The sequence below is a fragment of the Vicugna pacos genome, chromosome 6 (assembly GCF_048564905.1).
Source record: "Vicugna pacos chromosome 6, VicPac4, whole genome shotgun sequence".
NCBI classification, from domain to species: Eukaryota; Metazoa; Chordata; class Mammalia; order Artiodactyla; family Camelidae; genus Vicugna; species Vicugna pacos.
This window is the reverse complement of record NC_132992.1, coordinates 84,166,096-84,183,065: the sequence shown is the minus strand read 5'-3', so window position 1 is coordinate 84,183,065 and position 16,970 is coordinate 84,166,096. Positions and strand designations below refer to the sequence as shown.

At 45.1% G+C, this 16,970-nt stretch overlaps 1 protein-coding gene across 6 annotated transcripts in view; it reads right to left on the bottom strand.

Annotated features, from left to right (window-relative positions):
- Nucleotides 1-3,287: 3,287 nt before the first annotated feature.
- Nucleotides 3,288-16,970, bottom strand: part of DGLUCY (D-glutamate cyclase) — a 120,107-nt gene continuing 106,424 nt past the window's right edge. For all 6 annotated transcript variants that reach the window (XM_031679335.2, XM_015242623.3, XM_015242622.3 and 3 more), the window contains 2 exons: nucleotides 8,311-8,462; nucleotides 3,288-4,450 (listed from right to left, as the gene is read on the bottom strand). In XM_031679335.2, coding sequence (XP_031535195.2) covers nucleotides 4,301-4,450; nucleotides 8,311-8,462 — 302 coding nt within the window. In that variant the 3' untranslated portion in view covers nucleotides 3,288-4,300. The remainder of the gene's footprint in view (nucleotides 4,451-8,310; nucleotides 8,463-16,970) is intronic.

Sequence of the window (16,970 nt, the reverse complement as noted above, 5' to 3'; positions counted from 1 at the left end):
AGTGACCAAGAAGGATGGAGCCTTCAGGTGAAGTAGGGTCTTCTCTCCTTCTTCTTCTTGAGATTCATGGAGTGTCCTAAGCTCTATAGCACGGTGTTGCCAATCCACTCTGGGATTTAACTTGGCCACTTGCCCTCTGAGGACAGCTCAGTCCTGAGGTTTAGAGAATATTATTTCCTGTCCTTGGACACAGAACTCCATCAACCCACTAAGCAACTCTCCTCACAGTGAGGGGGAGCTTGATCAGACCATCCCCTTCTCACGGCACCCCCCCCTCTTGGGGGCTCTCCTCACTTCTGGGGTTTTGTTTGGGGAGCCCCACCTTTGGTGATCAGCCTTCCTAGGCTGGAGCTGCTTCTTGCCAGTGGCAGGCTCCATGTTTATCACTAAGGATTAACTGCATCATGCTAAAACGTAAATTTGGTTTTAGTCACTTAATCCCTCCCTGGGTCAGAGTCCAGGAGTCCTGGAGTGTTCCGGAAGAACTTATCCTTCTTCCAAACAGACTAAGTAACGCATTATTGGGGATTAAGACTCCTTTCTCTCCTGAGAGAATGGGTGGAAGAAGAGATCCATCTGGTTTGGACTGAAGGTGGCAAAAGCCATTAGGTTCCTTTCTTATTCACCAGTGTTGCTTAGCCAGATAAAGGCTCATCTTCCTGTTTACACACACTGGTCCGTGGGTTGGCTTGACAAGTGTGGGAGAAATTTCAGCACAGAATCCATCCCCATCTGCTGCTTTCCTCTGGCTCTACTACCAAGAGGGAGCCAGAATCTGACTCTCCTTGGCTCAGGGCTTTTCTGAAGAATGTGCTGCTTGCAGCTGGTACTCCTGCAGCCTCCGGGAATTCATCTGGCAAGATAATGGCGTTTGATGGTAATAACCCTAGGGTCACAGTAATGCCCAGTACTCTGGGGGAAATGGTGGGATTTCAGTCCCATTTGCTTTAATTCAACAACCATCAGAAACATATTGGTAGATGAGACATTAGGTATCGGTGTTGAAATGCACTGTCGAGGTTGTGATACCCAGTTCCCTCTCTATGAATGATCCTCTGGACGCTCCCCTCCCCTCAGATTTCCCCCAGTTTCTCTGCAAAAACCACCAGTGACACCAAGTCACTCCTACCTAAGATGAGTCATTCCAAAGTTGGGCAAAAACCCTTAACTCCTAATGAGCCAAAGTGGGCTTAGTTCTGACCCCTGAAGCCACACGACTCTTTAGGTACTGGTATTTGAAGACGACTCTCATAGCCTGCTTCTCAGTGTTAAATCTCCAAAGCTTGTATTAGGCAAGGCTAGATTATACTGCAGTGACAAATGTACCACCCCCCAAATCACACTGCCTTAAAACAATAAAATTTACAAACTGTTCATGAGTGACTACTTTCTGGCAAGTCTTTTTCCCAAGCGATGGCAGTGATTCAGGATTTGTCCATTAAGAGCTTCCATTATCTTGGGGTCTTCCCCTTCCATCCATACAGGTAGGAGAAGGAGCATAAAAAGATCCTCACAGAGAGGTTACCGCCAAGTCTGGATGTAGTTGGTATTCCTGCTACTCACACTCTGTTGGCCAGATCCCAGTCACATGGCCCCAGTGTGACTGCAAGGGAGGCTGGGAAATGTAGTTTTCCTTTGTATGCAGGAAGAGGAAGCGGAATTGGTGAGGGTCTGGCAGACTCTGACAGACAGCTCTTCAAGCCACCTCCACATAACAGGGTTTAAGCACTCACCTTCTTGTACCTCATCTGAACAACACTCACCTCTTCAAAGATGATGCTTGGATTGGAAGCAAACTATGACCTGCACTGGGGACAGAAGGACCATTTACCGCACTGTGCTTCTATTGATGCTGTGGCTTTCTGGCAAGCATATCACATCACTGACATCTAATGAGTTGATGTGAATTGCTGTTAAGTCACATCTTCTCCATCCTGCCTAGAGCAGTGGTCTTTTGAATCAGAGAGTTAGACTTCATTGTGGAGCCAGTGGAACCCCTATGGAATGGGCAGAAAGTGGGATGGACTAAGGTGGGGCTGGTGGTCAGTAGGGCCTATGCAATGAGAGGCAGAAAATGACCCCAGAGGAATGCCCTGCCCAGGTAAGCAATGGGGCAGCACGTGGCCAGAGGACAGCCAGGGGACTAAGGAGCCCTGACCTCCTTCCTGGTTCATTTACCTTCCAGGCCCACCTGCAGGGTCCATGGGACATGTGCACCTCAGACTGCCCAAGGTCTCCAGCCTGCCCTTGAACACCCACAGAGCATCCCAGGTACTGCTTACCAGGACCATCCCCCCAACAATATTCCTGGAAATGCCAGGGATGCTCACACACCCTAAGAATCCATCCTGGTGGACGCTTCAGCCCATCTCTCTCCCTGGGCCTCCCCACCATTCCTGTAGGTCACCTCTTGTCCCCTGTAACCAGCTTCTCCAGGTGGCAGCCATGCTCACCATGGCACCTCAGATGTGGACGCGAGCCCTTCCCCAAAGCGCAGCCAAGACTAGGATGAACTCAAGCAGAACTTAACTAAAGGCCTGAACTGCATCCTGGAACTCAGAGCTCCTGTGGTCTCTGGGCTGGACCCTGCCAAGGAGCCTTCTCCTGGCCCTTCCTTGGACCTCAGCCCCTGCTGCAGGGCCACAGCCTGTCTCTCCCTGCAGGGGGTACTTTGGATGCCTCACTCGAGAACTAGGACCCCTACTGTCAGCTTTCTCTGGGCTCCACCCAGGTCTTAGCCTCTTTCCCAAACAACTTAATCATCTCCCCGTAAACTTCTGCCCACAGGGAAGCTGACCTATTACACAGTCATGCCACAAACTTCCCCGGGACAGACTTCTGCTAGTACGACTGCAAAACCAGAGGCCCATTAGTGTATTCCCCCCAGATATGAGTCAGAAGAGGGCTGGCAGCCTTAGCAGATATGGTCTCCTCTCTTCCAGCCATCAAGATTTCAGCAGTGTCAGGTGCACTCTCAGAGGCCCCCATTACGTGCTGCTCTGCAGTCCCAAGTCAGGGACACAAATTATAATTGGAGGACACTTGGCCAGTGAGGCTTAGAGCTGAGGCAGGTCACCGAGCTGTGAGAAGTCACAGATGGAGAGGGACTGTGAGCATGCTACAGAGGCCACATGAGCCCTGATGCCTCACCAGCCGGAGCACAGACCTGCAGTGGGGACTCCCCACCAGAATGACAAAGGGACGTCACGACAGCCCGCACCCCAGCTACTGGCTGGGGGTTTCACCACGCCCTGTGTAGGGAGTGCTGGAAGTTAACGTCAGATCACTTAACTAAACACTTAGGTTTTATTGTTGAGTGTACAACTTAATTTCTACAGCATGTGTTCCATGCTTTAGAGCTAATGCCCCAAAAGGAAGCAAACTGGACATGTTTAAGGAAATAAAATAAAATAGACACAATAAACGTTTGGGGCCGCAGCTGGGAAGCAGGATTACTCCATCTGGATGAGCCAGCCGTCACTCGGCACAAGATACACTGCTGGTTCAGTAGTGAGTGTCATGGGATGTGGTCAGTGACTACGCCTTGGATTTGGTTGGAGAACGTGCAGTGGGAGGTAGTGAAGGAGACAGAGTAAGCTGATGACTGTCTAGGAGGACTCTGTGAGCGATCTAAGCCCTGGATGGTCCGGACCCACCCCCGGGCACCAGGAGTGTGGCCGCCGTCCTATGCAAGGAGGGCAGAATCTGGCTCCGGAGTTGGGGTGAGCAGATGGGGAGGGGCAGAGGGAGGCGATGGTGATAAACATAAGCTTCTAGGCATCTTTTGCCTAAATAAACAAAATGCTGTTTGAAAAGGAGATTTTCAAAGGTATAAATATTTTGTCGGTGGTGGTGATGAGTAAACCTTGAGTGATGCCCTAGAGCTTCATTATATACACTACACAGTTGTACATTTTGCTGTTTCTTAATGAGCCTGGGGGATTATTCAGGGCCCCCTTATGTCTGCCTGGCGGTTCACTGCTCAGTGATCGGTCAGAAGACTCTCAGAGCAGACTCCATGGGTGATCTGAAGAAGCCCTGGTGAGAAGGGTTGAAACCAATGCCTCTTCCACACTTAGGAATAATAGCAGAAATTGGAACCCCCAGAGAAGTGTTTTCCTTGGTTCGCATCACTTGCACCGCCCTCCCAGGAGGTGGGCATGAAGTTTCCCAGGCCAGAATGAAGCCAGGGTTTATTTGCAAGGCTATTGTGGAAGGATGCTGGGGCCCTTGGGGCCCTCCTCCCTAGATCCAGGCGTGAGCATCTGGTCCACACCCCCCATGCCTCTAATGTGCACGGTCACCCGTGCACTGTGGTGATGTCCACCAGCTTCTGGATCATCTGGGCGTGAGTGTCGTGGAAGGGCAGCCCGTCCACCTCCATGCCCACGAGGCCTGAGACTCCACTCCGGACTCTGTGCTGCACCAGGATGCTCAACATTTTTTCTTCCTGGGGAAAAATGGGGGCAGAGATAGAAGTAGCAGAGGGGGAGGAAAAAGAAAGAAATACATACATTTCTAACTGGAAAAAGAGTGTTCGACTTGACATAGTCTCTTTTTTAAAAATAAGACTTTGGTTAAAAATACTAATGCCACTGGGAAACTCATAATGAAAAATAGCAGCATCCTACATCACTCATCGGCCCCCAGATCCACTCCCTAGAAGCTGTCACTTTGAACAGTTTGGGCTATTTCTTCATGTAACTGAATAGTAGCCTTTTTATGGAAAACTGCATGTTCCTAACAAACACTAAAGCTTCACTTCTGCAGGTGCTGCGTGGCTACTTCCGGCCAACCTAACCTTGCCCAGCTCTGCGTTATCTGCCTTTGTGCCACGGACGCCCCAGTTCCTCCTGAGACCCCACTGTTAGCCTCCGGTGGGGATGGGCCACATCCTGCTGCGGTCACCGTCTAGATCTCCCCCAGCATGGTTGTGGGAGCATCTGGAGGGAGCAGGGCCACAGAAAATGCAGCCCCAACCTGGGCCCAGCAGGCAGAATGGTTTGGGATCAATCAGATCTGACTTGGATCTCTGCTGGGTATTTTAAGCTCTCTGTGCCTCAGCGTCCTCATCTGTATAATGGGGCGGTTGGTGATAACAACAATGCTTCCTTAGAGAACTGATGTGAGGACTAAATGAGATAATGCAAGTAAAGCACCTAGCATGGTGCTGGGCACACAATAGGTGCTCATGAAATCAGGTGGATTATCACTGGCAGGGCTGGGTTCCCAGGTCTTTAGCCCAGTGCTATCTTCCTTAAACTGACTAAATTTTTATTTTAAGTGATTTGAGTTGCCTCCTCCTATCTCCCTCTAAAGAGAAGTTCCCAAAGAACCAACTGTCTAAGCCACCAATGCGTCTGTCCCTGGATGAATAGCTCAGGTCCCCCTGAGGAAGGTGAGTCTTAGGCAAAGTCACAGGAGAGATGGTGCCCAAGGGCAGAAGCAAAGCACACCCTCCTCCTCCTTTACCAACAAAGGAAGGGGACAGAGGAATCTAGGACAGGAGGCTTAGGAAAGACATGAGGGGGGCTCTCCTCCTCCTGCTTAGGCATTTGCTCTCTCATTCCCTCGCCCACCACAGTTTTACTGAGCACCTGCTATGTGCCAGGCCCTGCGCCAGGGATACAGTGGTGAACGTGACACAGTCCTCGTCCCTGGGGTCACATTCTAGATGAGCAAGCAGGCAGGCACAGCCCTTGGTGATCAGAGCACAGAGCAGGAACACCCAACCAATTTACTGAAGTGGTTCAAGAAAGACTTTCTGGACGAGGCATGACTAAGACCACAGGTGACGAAAGAGTGAGAATGGGCCAAGCCAGGGGGTCTGGGGAGCACTCATTGAAAACTTCAAAACAATGGAGAAAGTGTTTGTAAATGTCACCCAAGATGTGTCTCTACTCTCCGCTGGCCTGAGAGCCTGCATTTCCATTCTTCTCTGGGGGACAAGGCGGGAGGGGGGCCCAGGAGCATTCCCAGGCAAGCTCTTTGTCCAGCAGCCCTTCCCAGGGGCTTCCCAGCCCCGAACAGCATTTTCCAACTTCTGTTTGGTATCTGTTTCCCCATTTCTCTTCTCCATTGGGTCACATCCTTTATGGGGCAATGCTTCTGGGATCTTAGGACCAGTTCCTCCCAGCACACTGCCTGCCCCATCATCCACATCCTTCTGGGTTCCAAGGAGGACCCTTGGGGTCCTCAGGGTGCATGAGATCAGTCAGCAGCTTAGGAACCGGCTGGCCCTCAGCCTGTAAGAGCCACCGGGAACAGCTGGGCCAACAGTGGCTGCCTGCAAATTTCCAGGAGTCAGGGAATGACTACACCATCTTACAGGAGGCCCCACCAAGTGGAGGTGGTGGTGACAGGGGAGGAGAACTGACCAGGGAGTGGCTGGAGGCAGAGTACCTGGGGGCTGCCTGAGACAGGAAGGGCAGGAGGGGAGGGACAGAAGACTGAAGCCAGTAGAGTGGGCAGGGCTTGAGGCCTAGTTCACTGTGTCTAGGGAAGGAGGCCCCAGGATGACTTCTGGGCTTCCAGGCTGAGTGTAGGGGTGGTCACTATTAATTCACGCTTGGAGCATAAGGGGCTGATATTCATGGGTAGATGATGTTGCTGTTCAAAGCGGGGTGGGAGAAAGGGGCCTCCTGGGAAGTTGGAAGTCTTCTGTGTCGTGATCTTGATGGTGGCTGCACGGGTGTATATATACGTAAAATTCACCCACTGTACAACTTCACTGTGTTAGTTATACCTCAGTTTAAACAAAGATAGAAAGAAAAGTGGAATGGGATGAAAGGGCTGGGAGAGAGTGGGATCCAGGATGCAGTCAGAGACCATGTTGCTGCCTCTGCATCATCCATCCATCCATCTGTCCGTCCACCCATTATCCACTCATCCACCCAGCCAGCCAGCCAGCCAGCTAGCCAGCCCGCCATCAGGCTGTCCATCCACCCATCCACCCATCTGAAGTTCTTTATATAAGCTGTCTCCAGTCAGCTCTTGGCTCCTGACAAGGTGTGGGGAATGACTTCCAGGCATTTGCTTTGCCCTCAAGTAAAACCCCTGGGCACAGCCAAGGGCCAGAGTGGGCAGGGTGTGCCCCGGATGGTGGTGGGCACCTTCCTTGGGCTCCTCAGTATGGTGACCACTCCTGTCATAGTCACAATCAGGTCCCCTAAGAACTGTCCCTGAATATAGAGGCCCTACTTGTAAACAACACATGGAGCAGAGATGAGGACATTCCTCCACCCTCTAACCAGTCCAGCTTCACCAAAGCTCAGGCCACAGCTCTGCCCAGCATCCAGGGCCCCACGGAGTGACTGCAGAACTCCAGTACGATGAACCTAGTTATGCCCTGCACACCACACTGCGTCATGTCCCTGCGCCTTTGCTTATGTGTGTCCTGCTGCCTGGAAGGTCCTTCTCACACTTCCTCTCCTCCTCCTTACATCCTACTCACCCTCCGAGACCCAGTTCAGTGCCACCTCTTCTAGGCAGCCTTCCTTGAGCTCTCAGAATGAGCTAAAGGACCTGTTTGCTGTGTCTCCACAGCAGTGTGGCATTTCCATCCTGGCTCCTAAATCACCTTTCAGGTGTTGTCTCCCCTGTGGATCCCAAGTTCCCTACCCCTCACTGTCTCCCAGAGCAAGCCTGGGGTTGGCCCAGAGCCAGGGCTCAACAAACATGTTTTTACTTTTGCTTTAAAGATGTTCCCTTTTATTTTCTTTATAAGGATGACATATTATTAATGTATTTATGAGAGACTGGGTAGAAATGTGGAAGGAGAACTTCCACCCCCAGAGGGTAAGGGTTGGGGCTGCGTGAATTTGTTTGTCTGGGTTCAGTCTTTTGTGTCTGTGTGAATCAGGAATCATGTGTGAGGCAGCCCTCTGAGTGTTTTTTCCAGTTCAGATCCAGGAAGTGCAAAGAAAGCACAGAAGGCCCTCTGGGCCCCATCAGGGCAGAGCATTTTCCCTGAACATGCCACTGCAGCTGCCAGAGCCCTCCTTTCCTGTCCCTTCCGCACGGTGCCCTGGCAGTGCCAGGAATCCAGAAACTTCTGAGCCACGTCAGGAAGACCCCAGACTACGGAGTCAGAGCCCAGACTCAGATCTCAGCAGCTGGCCTACGGGGAATGCCCAGAACTGCACACAGCCCTTCACAGCTGGCTCTGCAGCTGGAGGAGCCCACACAAAAGCCACCCAGTGGGTCCCTGATTCCTTGCTGGCCCATGGCTTATGGCTTGAAATACCACGTCTACTCCTCAACTGGAAAAAAAAGTTGTGTCCATGAGAGTGGCCTGCTAGAGTATGTTACCTTAGCAACAGATGGGAGAGCCTGAGTCCAGCTCTGTGCCCCAGGTGCTCTGAAGGGCCCAACTGCCTTCCTCAGGTAACGTCTGTGGACCTCACATGAGTTCAGGATGTACAGCGCACAGGCCAAGGCATAACCTCCCCAGTTAGAAACGCCTAGAACAAAAAAAGATTCTGTCATAGAACTGGAAAGGTCATGCAGTTTGTCTGGGAAGAAGTTTTCCTCTATTATTCTAGGTTCTTCTGGCTGGTCTGACAATTAAATTGACGTGAAACCAATTAAAATCAGGAGAAAATCAAACAGAAGTTTAATAACATGTACACATGGGAGAAATCCAGGAGAACCGAGAAATACCCAAATGGCTGAAGCCCTCATCTTAAATACCATTTTCAGCTAAAGAAAAGAGGATGTTGGGGGCACTGGTTTGGGACTTCAAAGGGGAGGATGGCAATTCACATGGAGCTGTAAAGGAAATGATTGGTCCATAACTGTATTCTGAGCCGTGCAGAGACAGTGGGATAGAGAGTGGACTCAGAGCTCTAGGTCTTGCCGAGTTGTCCCCAGCATACCTAGCACAGATTCTTTGCAGGGATCCCTGGTGGCAGGTGCTAGTATGGGAATAAGCCCTTCATCTAAATCCTTTAGGCAGCGAAAGGGGAGTTGAACAGAAAGACTTCGTAAGTCTTCTGTTTCTTAAAACTAATCAGCCTAGATTAATCCTCATGCCAAGGAGGCACATTTTGGGGTGGCAGATTTTGCTCCTTACATCCCCGCTTTTGAGACTTCTTGAAGAAGTCTCAGTCCAGAAGCTGACTTGGTGAATTGTTTCCTCTCATTAAACCAGTCTCTCAGTCCTCCTGACAACAGGTCAGTCCAGTTAATCCCATTTCAGGAGGTGCTGATGCAGGTGGGCTCTCAAAGCTAGGCTTATAAGGTGCAAGCAATCAAGTATTTAATCTGAGGCATTTCTATGGGGACGAAAGAAAATAAAAGTTGGAGTAGATTATAAACCCAGGGTCTGAGTCCTGAGAACTGCCAGTTGAGAAGATTTCTAGATGTCAGGCTCAAAGCATCTTTTGCAGTTTGAAATGTCTTTGATGATGTCATCAGGTGTTCAGGTAAACTTTCTGAGTGGCTTAGGGTTAGGGCATGAAGATTGTCTAAATGTGGGCTATTGTGGTGACCTCTCTCACGTTTATATCAAGTTTCTCAGCTTCAACTTGAAGGGCTTCAGGAAAAGGGCAACTTTGGTTCTTAGTGATTCCAAGTCAAAAGTCAGAGAAAAACTGGAAACATTTGTTTGGAAAGCTGTAGCCAAATATTTGAGGAAATCAGAAGAATTCAGGATCCAGTCCAGTTTACAGGTGGAAAAACAAGACTTCAAAGATGACTAACAGAGCCAGAATCTAATATCCTCAAGTGCGTATTATAGTTTCTATAGAAACCCATTTTTTTCTCTTTAAAATCAGTCTCATTTCTACTCAAGATAGCCAAACTAGGAACTAATTTCTTTGCAAGATAAGTTTAGTTTCGTTAAACCTGACCTGATTATTTACGTAATAGTAACTGATGATACAGGCTCTTTTACATCTGCTTTGTTGGAACTATTTATAAGGGATCTGCAGATTGAACGTTAAATAGCCTCACAAGGCCAGGGAACCCATGCCAAGAACTTGCCATCAGACTCACCTGTAATACCTATAGATTTGAGTGAATTCCTCTCTTTTCGAGGTCCCCAAAATATCCTGAGGTTCCTATACTGCCAAGAATTGACCTTCCTTACTCATCTGGTAGGGAACTGAGAACCCTACAAACAGAGCACCAGGCTGTTTCTCTAAGGCTCTTTATGGTGCCATAAAGTCAACCTTAGTTCATTAAACTGTCTTGTCACAACTGAGTCTATGCGTATTCTCAACTATGACATCCCAGACAAAACATTGGTAATAAAACCAGTGTTTCTAATTGTGTCCTGTTACAAGTAAAACAGAGTTTTAGTGAACTTATGTAAATAACTATTTTGTCATGAGAATAAGAATACTCTCTAAGAGCTTTGAAATTCTAGAGGGATTGGGTAGGGAGAACAAAGATAACTTTTCAATTTAAAAGATAAAGTTTCAATTCTGCTTACAAAGGTATAATTTATCAAATTGCTGTTAACTGGCAATTAGCTTAAGAGGAAAGGTTTTCTTTTATCTGGAAAACAAAGATTAAAAAGCCAATAATATTTCAGACGAAAAGTCATAAAAATTAGAATTATAATTATCAGTTCATTCAGTCCCATGTAATTAATTCTTGTTGATCTTGACCTTTTGTTAGCAGTTTTATGAAGCCATCAGGCTTTTCCATTAGAGCTCTGTAATTTCTTACCCAGTTCAGTGGTCTGATCTGAAGGTTTTCAGAAACCTGTATTTGTCAAAAAGTCTTTCCTACGAACTTTCTTGAAGGTGAAGCATTTTTTAAAATCATCAGAGTAAAACAGTAACTTTATAAATGACAAAAGACTTAAAATAGCATGGTAAAAGATCCGATTACAATGCAGTTGACAAGGGAACCTGGTTATTTCTGTAACATACAACATTTTAAGATAATAACTAGAATTATGACTAATAACATTATGTCAGTACATATCTGAATTTTTAGGATTTTATATAATTTCTAGAATATATATGTTGATAACATTTATTCATCCAGAATAACCTACGAAGGTCTGTCATCATGTACTTGACAATGCTTCCCATGTAATTAAACACACCCAATGAGCCTAATTAGTTCAATACTTCTCTTTGAGATTTTTCAGGGGCCCTCTGAAAAATCCCAAAGTTAGCTAGCGGTCAAAAGTACTGCATTTAGAATTTGATTTGGGTAAGTCTGTCAAAGATATCAAAAGGTTTAAAAACACTTGGTGAAACAGGATCATAGGTCACTGTGAAACAATGCTTAGTTATCCATTTAATCAAAGTGACAAAGACTTCACAGGCAAATAACTTTTTTTTTTAACTACATAGCTCTTATAATACTGAAAAGACTCAGTTTAATTAATCAAAGACCTGATAAAAACAACATAAGAAATTATTCTGATAAAACGTAAAACCCTTCTTTTTAGGCAGACTACTCAAAGGTAAAGAAAAATATTTTACAATTTCTTTATGAAGAACAGACTTTTTTCTTTTACAGAGGAGGAAGACAAGATTCTAATTTTGTACCAGCTTACTTTTAATATTAAGACTCATTCACTCAAATTTATTCTAATCTCAGCCAGTCCTGACCACACACAAAACTCTTTTCTTAGGGATAGGGTTAGGGTTAGAGCTGCTTTTCCATAAACCTTCCATAACTCCCTTTTTTAACATTCAGATTTTGTCTTATGCTTTCCCTTCTCCTTAAACCTCTTTTTAAGACAAAATTACTTTATTTTACCTTAACGAAATGCATTCCCGTTCCTTATACCTTCTTAAAAATTTCCTCACATATGCAGATGTTTTCTTTATTAATTTTAGTAGTTCTATAATATGTTCATTAGAATTCTTAACCCTAGAAACCTTAATTTCTACTGAAAACTAAGTAAACAATTGTGAACTGTTTGTTATGCCAGCATTTAAAAAATACATTTCATAATGTATATTTTACATGTATTACGTATTAATAGAAGTAATACATTTCTAGCAACATACATTTCCTAACAGCATAATTATTTCTTTTTCTCAATGTGGTATAAGACACATTTCTAATAGATCCAAACATCTTTAGTTTTTTTTGTAACAAGAAGACAAAAAGGAGGTAAACTTAGACTTGCTTAGTAATTAATGTTTCAATATCTTATTTTATTTGGAAATGATCTAGACATTCAATGAATTCCCATCACTTAACTTAGCAAAACTCTAAAGTTTTAAGTTACCAAAAGAACTTGGAACTTTGGAAGCTATTTCTAAGTCTTATCCCATTTACATTTCTCTAAATCATTTGTTCCAGACACTTATGTTTAAAGTGCCCATGAAAACTTCAGGAAATGTTACACACAGCCAGCCACCATCCCAGGCTGTTTTTCTTGCTGACAAACCTTGTAACGGAGATAATATGAATCTATGTGACAAGTAAACCCAAGTAGAGTAACAGTTTTATATATGATGCTGATAATTCTAAAGACATGTCTATTTTCACTAAAGCACTAACTTTAAGTTTGTTTCTGTATACTGAAAGTTAATCTTAGATCATGTGAACTTAAAAGATTTGAGTTAGTCTGTTATATTTAGAAATAATTCAACTCATAAGTGTTTATTTTTAAGCCAATGAAAGAGAGCTCTTTTACACATTTTGGCAATACCATCAGATGGTAGGAAAATATCCTGTCTATAACATACATACATAGACATACAGGCAGACACAACCAGGGGCCTTAGAGCTTTCATTTTAAAACTTTTGTCATGAATCAGGCATAATATAAAACTCACTAGTTTATAAATAACAACTGGAATAAGTTAAGTTTATCCACTCAGATGGTGAAGGCTTTTTACTCTTTGTGGAAAAGACCTTTAAGAGTTGTATCTGTCCTTGACAAGTAATCTTAGTAAGGATGCTGTGAATTAGATTTTGGGTGAGGGAGACTTTCCAGTAGTTTGTACTTTTGAAAAGACCTCTTTCCCCCTTTTGTTTTTTTCCTAAGTTCTCCTGATTGAGTTAATGGGGCTCTGGTAACTGCAGGCTGTGCTTACATTTCTGATTTTGCAAAGACTTGCAGGACAAAGACAGTTGCTTTCAGTTCCCCAAAGAACTGGGCTACTACCTAACTCATATCAAAAGGCCAATCTGCCCATCCAATTGCATTTTCTTTAATTCACTTCTTTATATCAGAGAGAAGATTTCCAATTAAAATGGAAATCAAAAGACTTCTGTGTTCTAGAACTTCAGAGTTCAATGTATCATGCCTTCAAAAAGTCTGTGCAAGGCATTCAAGAAAGGCTCTCTTTATGAGCGCTCAAGTCAACCCCAGACCAATTCACACAAGGGGCAAAAAGCCTCCACTATTGTTGCTACCAGGCCCCAGTATTAGCCCCCAGTTTCCAACTCACATTGTGTGGGCTCAGGTCACCCTGTTGACTCTCATGCATATTTAACTACATTGCCCAAAGGGTGGATTTATATGCCCTGTCTTACAATACGAGGCAATGGAAACATTCCCCAGTGAAACACAACATCTACCCTCACAATACAATCAGGCAAAAGAGACATCACCACCTCTCATAAAGTCCATTCAAGTGTACCAATTTTTTAAATAAGCTTCCACCTGAATCTCATCAACTTGTATACCTTTAACCATAGCCTCCATTAGGACCCCATCAACAAGTCTCAGTCTTCCAATACTGGGTGAGAGAAGGATTCCCAACCAGACAGAGCATCCATTCCCATAAAACACTCATGCAGCATTGTATAACTTCTTCATTTATCATCCGCTCAAACAGTCTGTCATAATCTTACCAACACTTGTACTTTTCTCTTTCCTCAATCTCTGTAGCCCGAGTCAGGGTTCCACCAATGGATTTTAGTACAACTTGTGAGGTTCCTGCATCATGGAGTCCCAGAAACTTCTCTCCACCCCCTAGCCATTCACTCACTCTTGTGTAAAAGGCTCTGGGTCTGCAGTGAGGGGTCAAGCCAAAGGACCCAGGCCCGTTTGTCAATCTTTAACTTGATTAATTGACCTAATTGTTGCCTCAAGTGATTGTTGGTCAGATTTCTTATTGTAATTTTTGCCTTCCGGTTTTAAAAATTTCTCCAAACTGGAGTAAATAAAGGAGACTTGTTTGGGGCCCTTTAAGTTTGGGGGACCAAAGGGGGTCCCTTTGGCCTGCCCAGTCTCATGTAGTGCTGTATGAAAAATCTGTTTTAATCCCATCAATGTCCATTGTATTTATCCCATTTCTTAATAACCATCTGAAGATTTCCATCGTGCTGCACAAGTCCTGTGAGTCTTCCCCTTCTGAGTCCTCTTTATTTCGCTACTTTCAATATTTGCTTTATTTACCTTCTTAATAACCCTTTAAAAATGTCTACCTTTTGGGGAAGAGTACCCTGACTTTCCCCCGGTTTCCTCCCATTCTTTTCTTAATTAACCTAAGGTTTTTATTAGCATCTGCACCACCCACAAGGGAAGCTTAGACACCAAATTCGACAGGGCTTCCCAAATCCTTGGTTTTTTTTGGGGGGGGGCAGGTTGTTGTTGTTCTTGTTGTTTAATTAAGGGAGTTCTTAAGGTTAGCCTTTGTTTTTTTTGCACCTTTTAATCTGGTCTTTCCACAGGTATCCATAAAACAGCTGTTTACAATGAGAGCTCTCTAAAAAATTTACCAATTTAGAGATTTTTCTGATTCAAAGGATCCATGAACTGGCCACTGACGAGCAGCGTCTTAGCAGCAACTCAAACCAATTAGACTTTTTATGCTTTAACTACGGATGAAAGAGGCATCCCACAAGAATGTACAGGATCTCACAAGATCCAGAAATTTCACTTGCCAAAATAGTCTAAGAAAGCAGAGAACTTTGTTATACCACTAACAAAGCAACAAAGGTTGAGATGACAAAGGCCCCTTATGACGAACTCCCCTGAGAGCTGGCGTGGCCAGACAAAGAGATGCCGGTCACAAGCTCTGGCTGTTACCTGGCTACAGCAGCCTGGAATCCCAGCCTGTCTGCCTGGCTGCAGAACGCACACTGGTCAGCAAACCAAGCTCTTCAGGACGTATAATAAGATAGATGGGAAAACCATGTCTTTTTTTTTTTTTCTTATATGCACATTAACAGCTTTTTAGAGCTAAACTAATACCTAAGAGGGATGTACTGTGGGGCTGAGGGTTGTGTGGTATTTTACAGTGTACCCTGTGTGGCATGGAAATATTCTTGAGGTTGGTAAGTGACCTAGTGTTTATTTAACCCATTAAACAACTAACTTATCCTTTCATGGGTGCCTTCTTGAGGTGGTGAGAGCCCTGATGGCCCTTAAATGTTCAAGCTGTACCAACCAGTGGTGCAGCTATGACTTCCAAGATATCCTTTAGCAATAGCTCTTATCTTGTGCATATTAACTCACAGTGAAGTTTGTCTAAATAGACGCCGGTTTAGTGAGACTTGCAAACTCACCAGTCTGCGGGGCCAGCCTGGACAACAGGCTTATAGGGCCAATGCCTGCAGCCTACCTATGGAATTTCCTTCTTATGGCAAACACCACAATAGACAGAGATAAAGAAAAATAATAACCATCTTTGGGAGGAAAAGGATCAACAAATCGAGTACTCTGCCCATTTTCAAACCAAGAATCGCTGGGTCCAAGGAACTAGCTCCACAAATATTTTCTCCTGCTAATTTAATTTTAGAAAAGAGATAAAGGGCTCTTACCACTCTCGCTTCCAATAGACCCTGCAAGCAGAGATCTGGGAGACTGACTGAGAGGTAAGAACTCTTACCATCTGCTGGCTTTTGTCAGTTGTCCCAGGATCTCTTAGCTGCGGCAGCTTTGGGGTAAGTAGCGTCCAGCCAGCCAGGTTGAATCCTGCTGACTATGCCAACTGTCAGGGAGGAAGGAATTTTCCTCTCTCTTTCTAGGTTCTTCAGGCTGGTATAAGAATTGAGTTGACATGAGACAAATTAACAGGAGAAAACAAAACGGAAGTTTAATAACATGTATACATGGGAGAGACACAAGAGAACCAAAAAACTCACCCAAATGGCTGAAGCCTTCACCTTAAATGCCATCTTCAGCTAAAGACAAGAGGATGTTGGGGTGTTGGTTGGAGACTTCAAAGGGGAGGAAGGCAATTCACGTGGAGATGGAAAGGAAATGTTTGGTAAATATACGTTTGCTGCGCTGTGCAGAGACAAAGGGACAGAGAGTGGACTCTGATCTCCAGGCCCAACACCTGGCCCATATTCTTAGCAGATACCTCTGGTAGTAGCTCTATTCGGGGAATAGGCCCTTTATTGAAATTCTTTAGGCAATTATGGGGGAGCAGAAAGGAAAGACTTCCTGAGTCTTCTGTTTCTTAAAAATAATCAGCCTAAATAAATCCTCATGCCAAGGAGACACATTTTGGCGTTGTAAATCTTGCCCCCTGACAGGTTCATCACCCTGCCTCTAAGCAGCATAACTCATCTCAAAGAGCACCTGTACTACCTAGAAGCTTGTTAGAAACGCGAATTCTTGGGCCACAGCTTAGATTTACTTAATCCAAACTCAGCAGGAGAGTGAAGGAGCAAACTGAGTTTAAATTATGCCCTCCAGGTGATTCTGAAGCAAATTAAGTTTGAGAACCATTGTTCTAAACCATCCGGATCATGTACTGTTAATGAGTTTCAAAGAAAAAAATTTAGGAAATAACCCTAGGAAGCCACTCCTGAACCTCTATATGTGCTTGAAGATCATGTCTTAGTCAGAAGCTAAAAGTGGGTATATATTGAGTAGGAGAATTGGAAGCCAACATGCAAAATGAAAATGCTGATTGTGTTATGGTGAAACAGATGGTTCTTTTGCCCTCTGTCATCCTTCACTATCTGCCTTTTTTCTCTGGGGGCCTCTACCTGGTGCTAAAATCACCACATCAGTGGTAGAGACACAGAATGTTGAACTTCTTTTCGTATCTTTACTTGCCATCTGTATATCTTCTTCGGTGAGATGT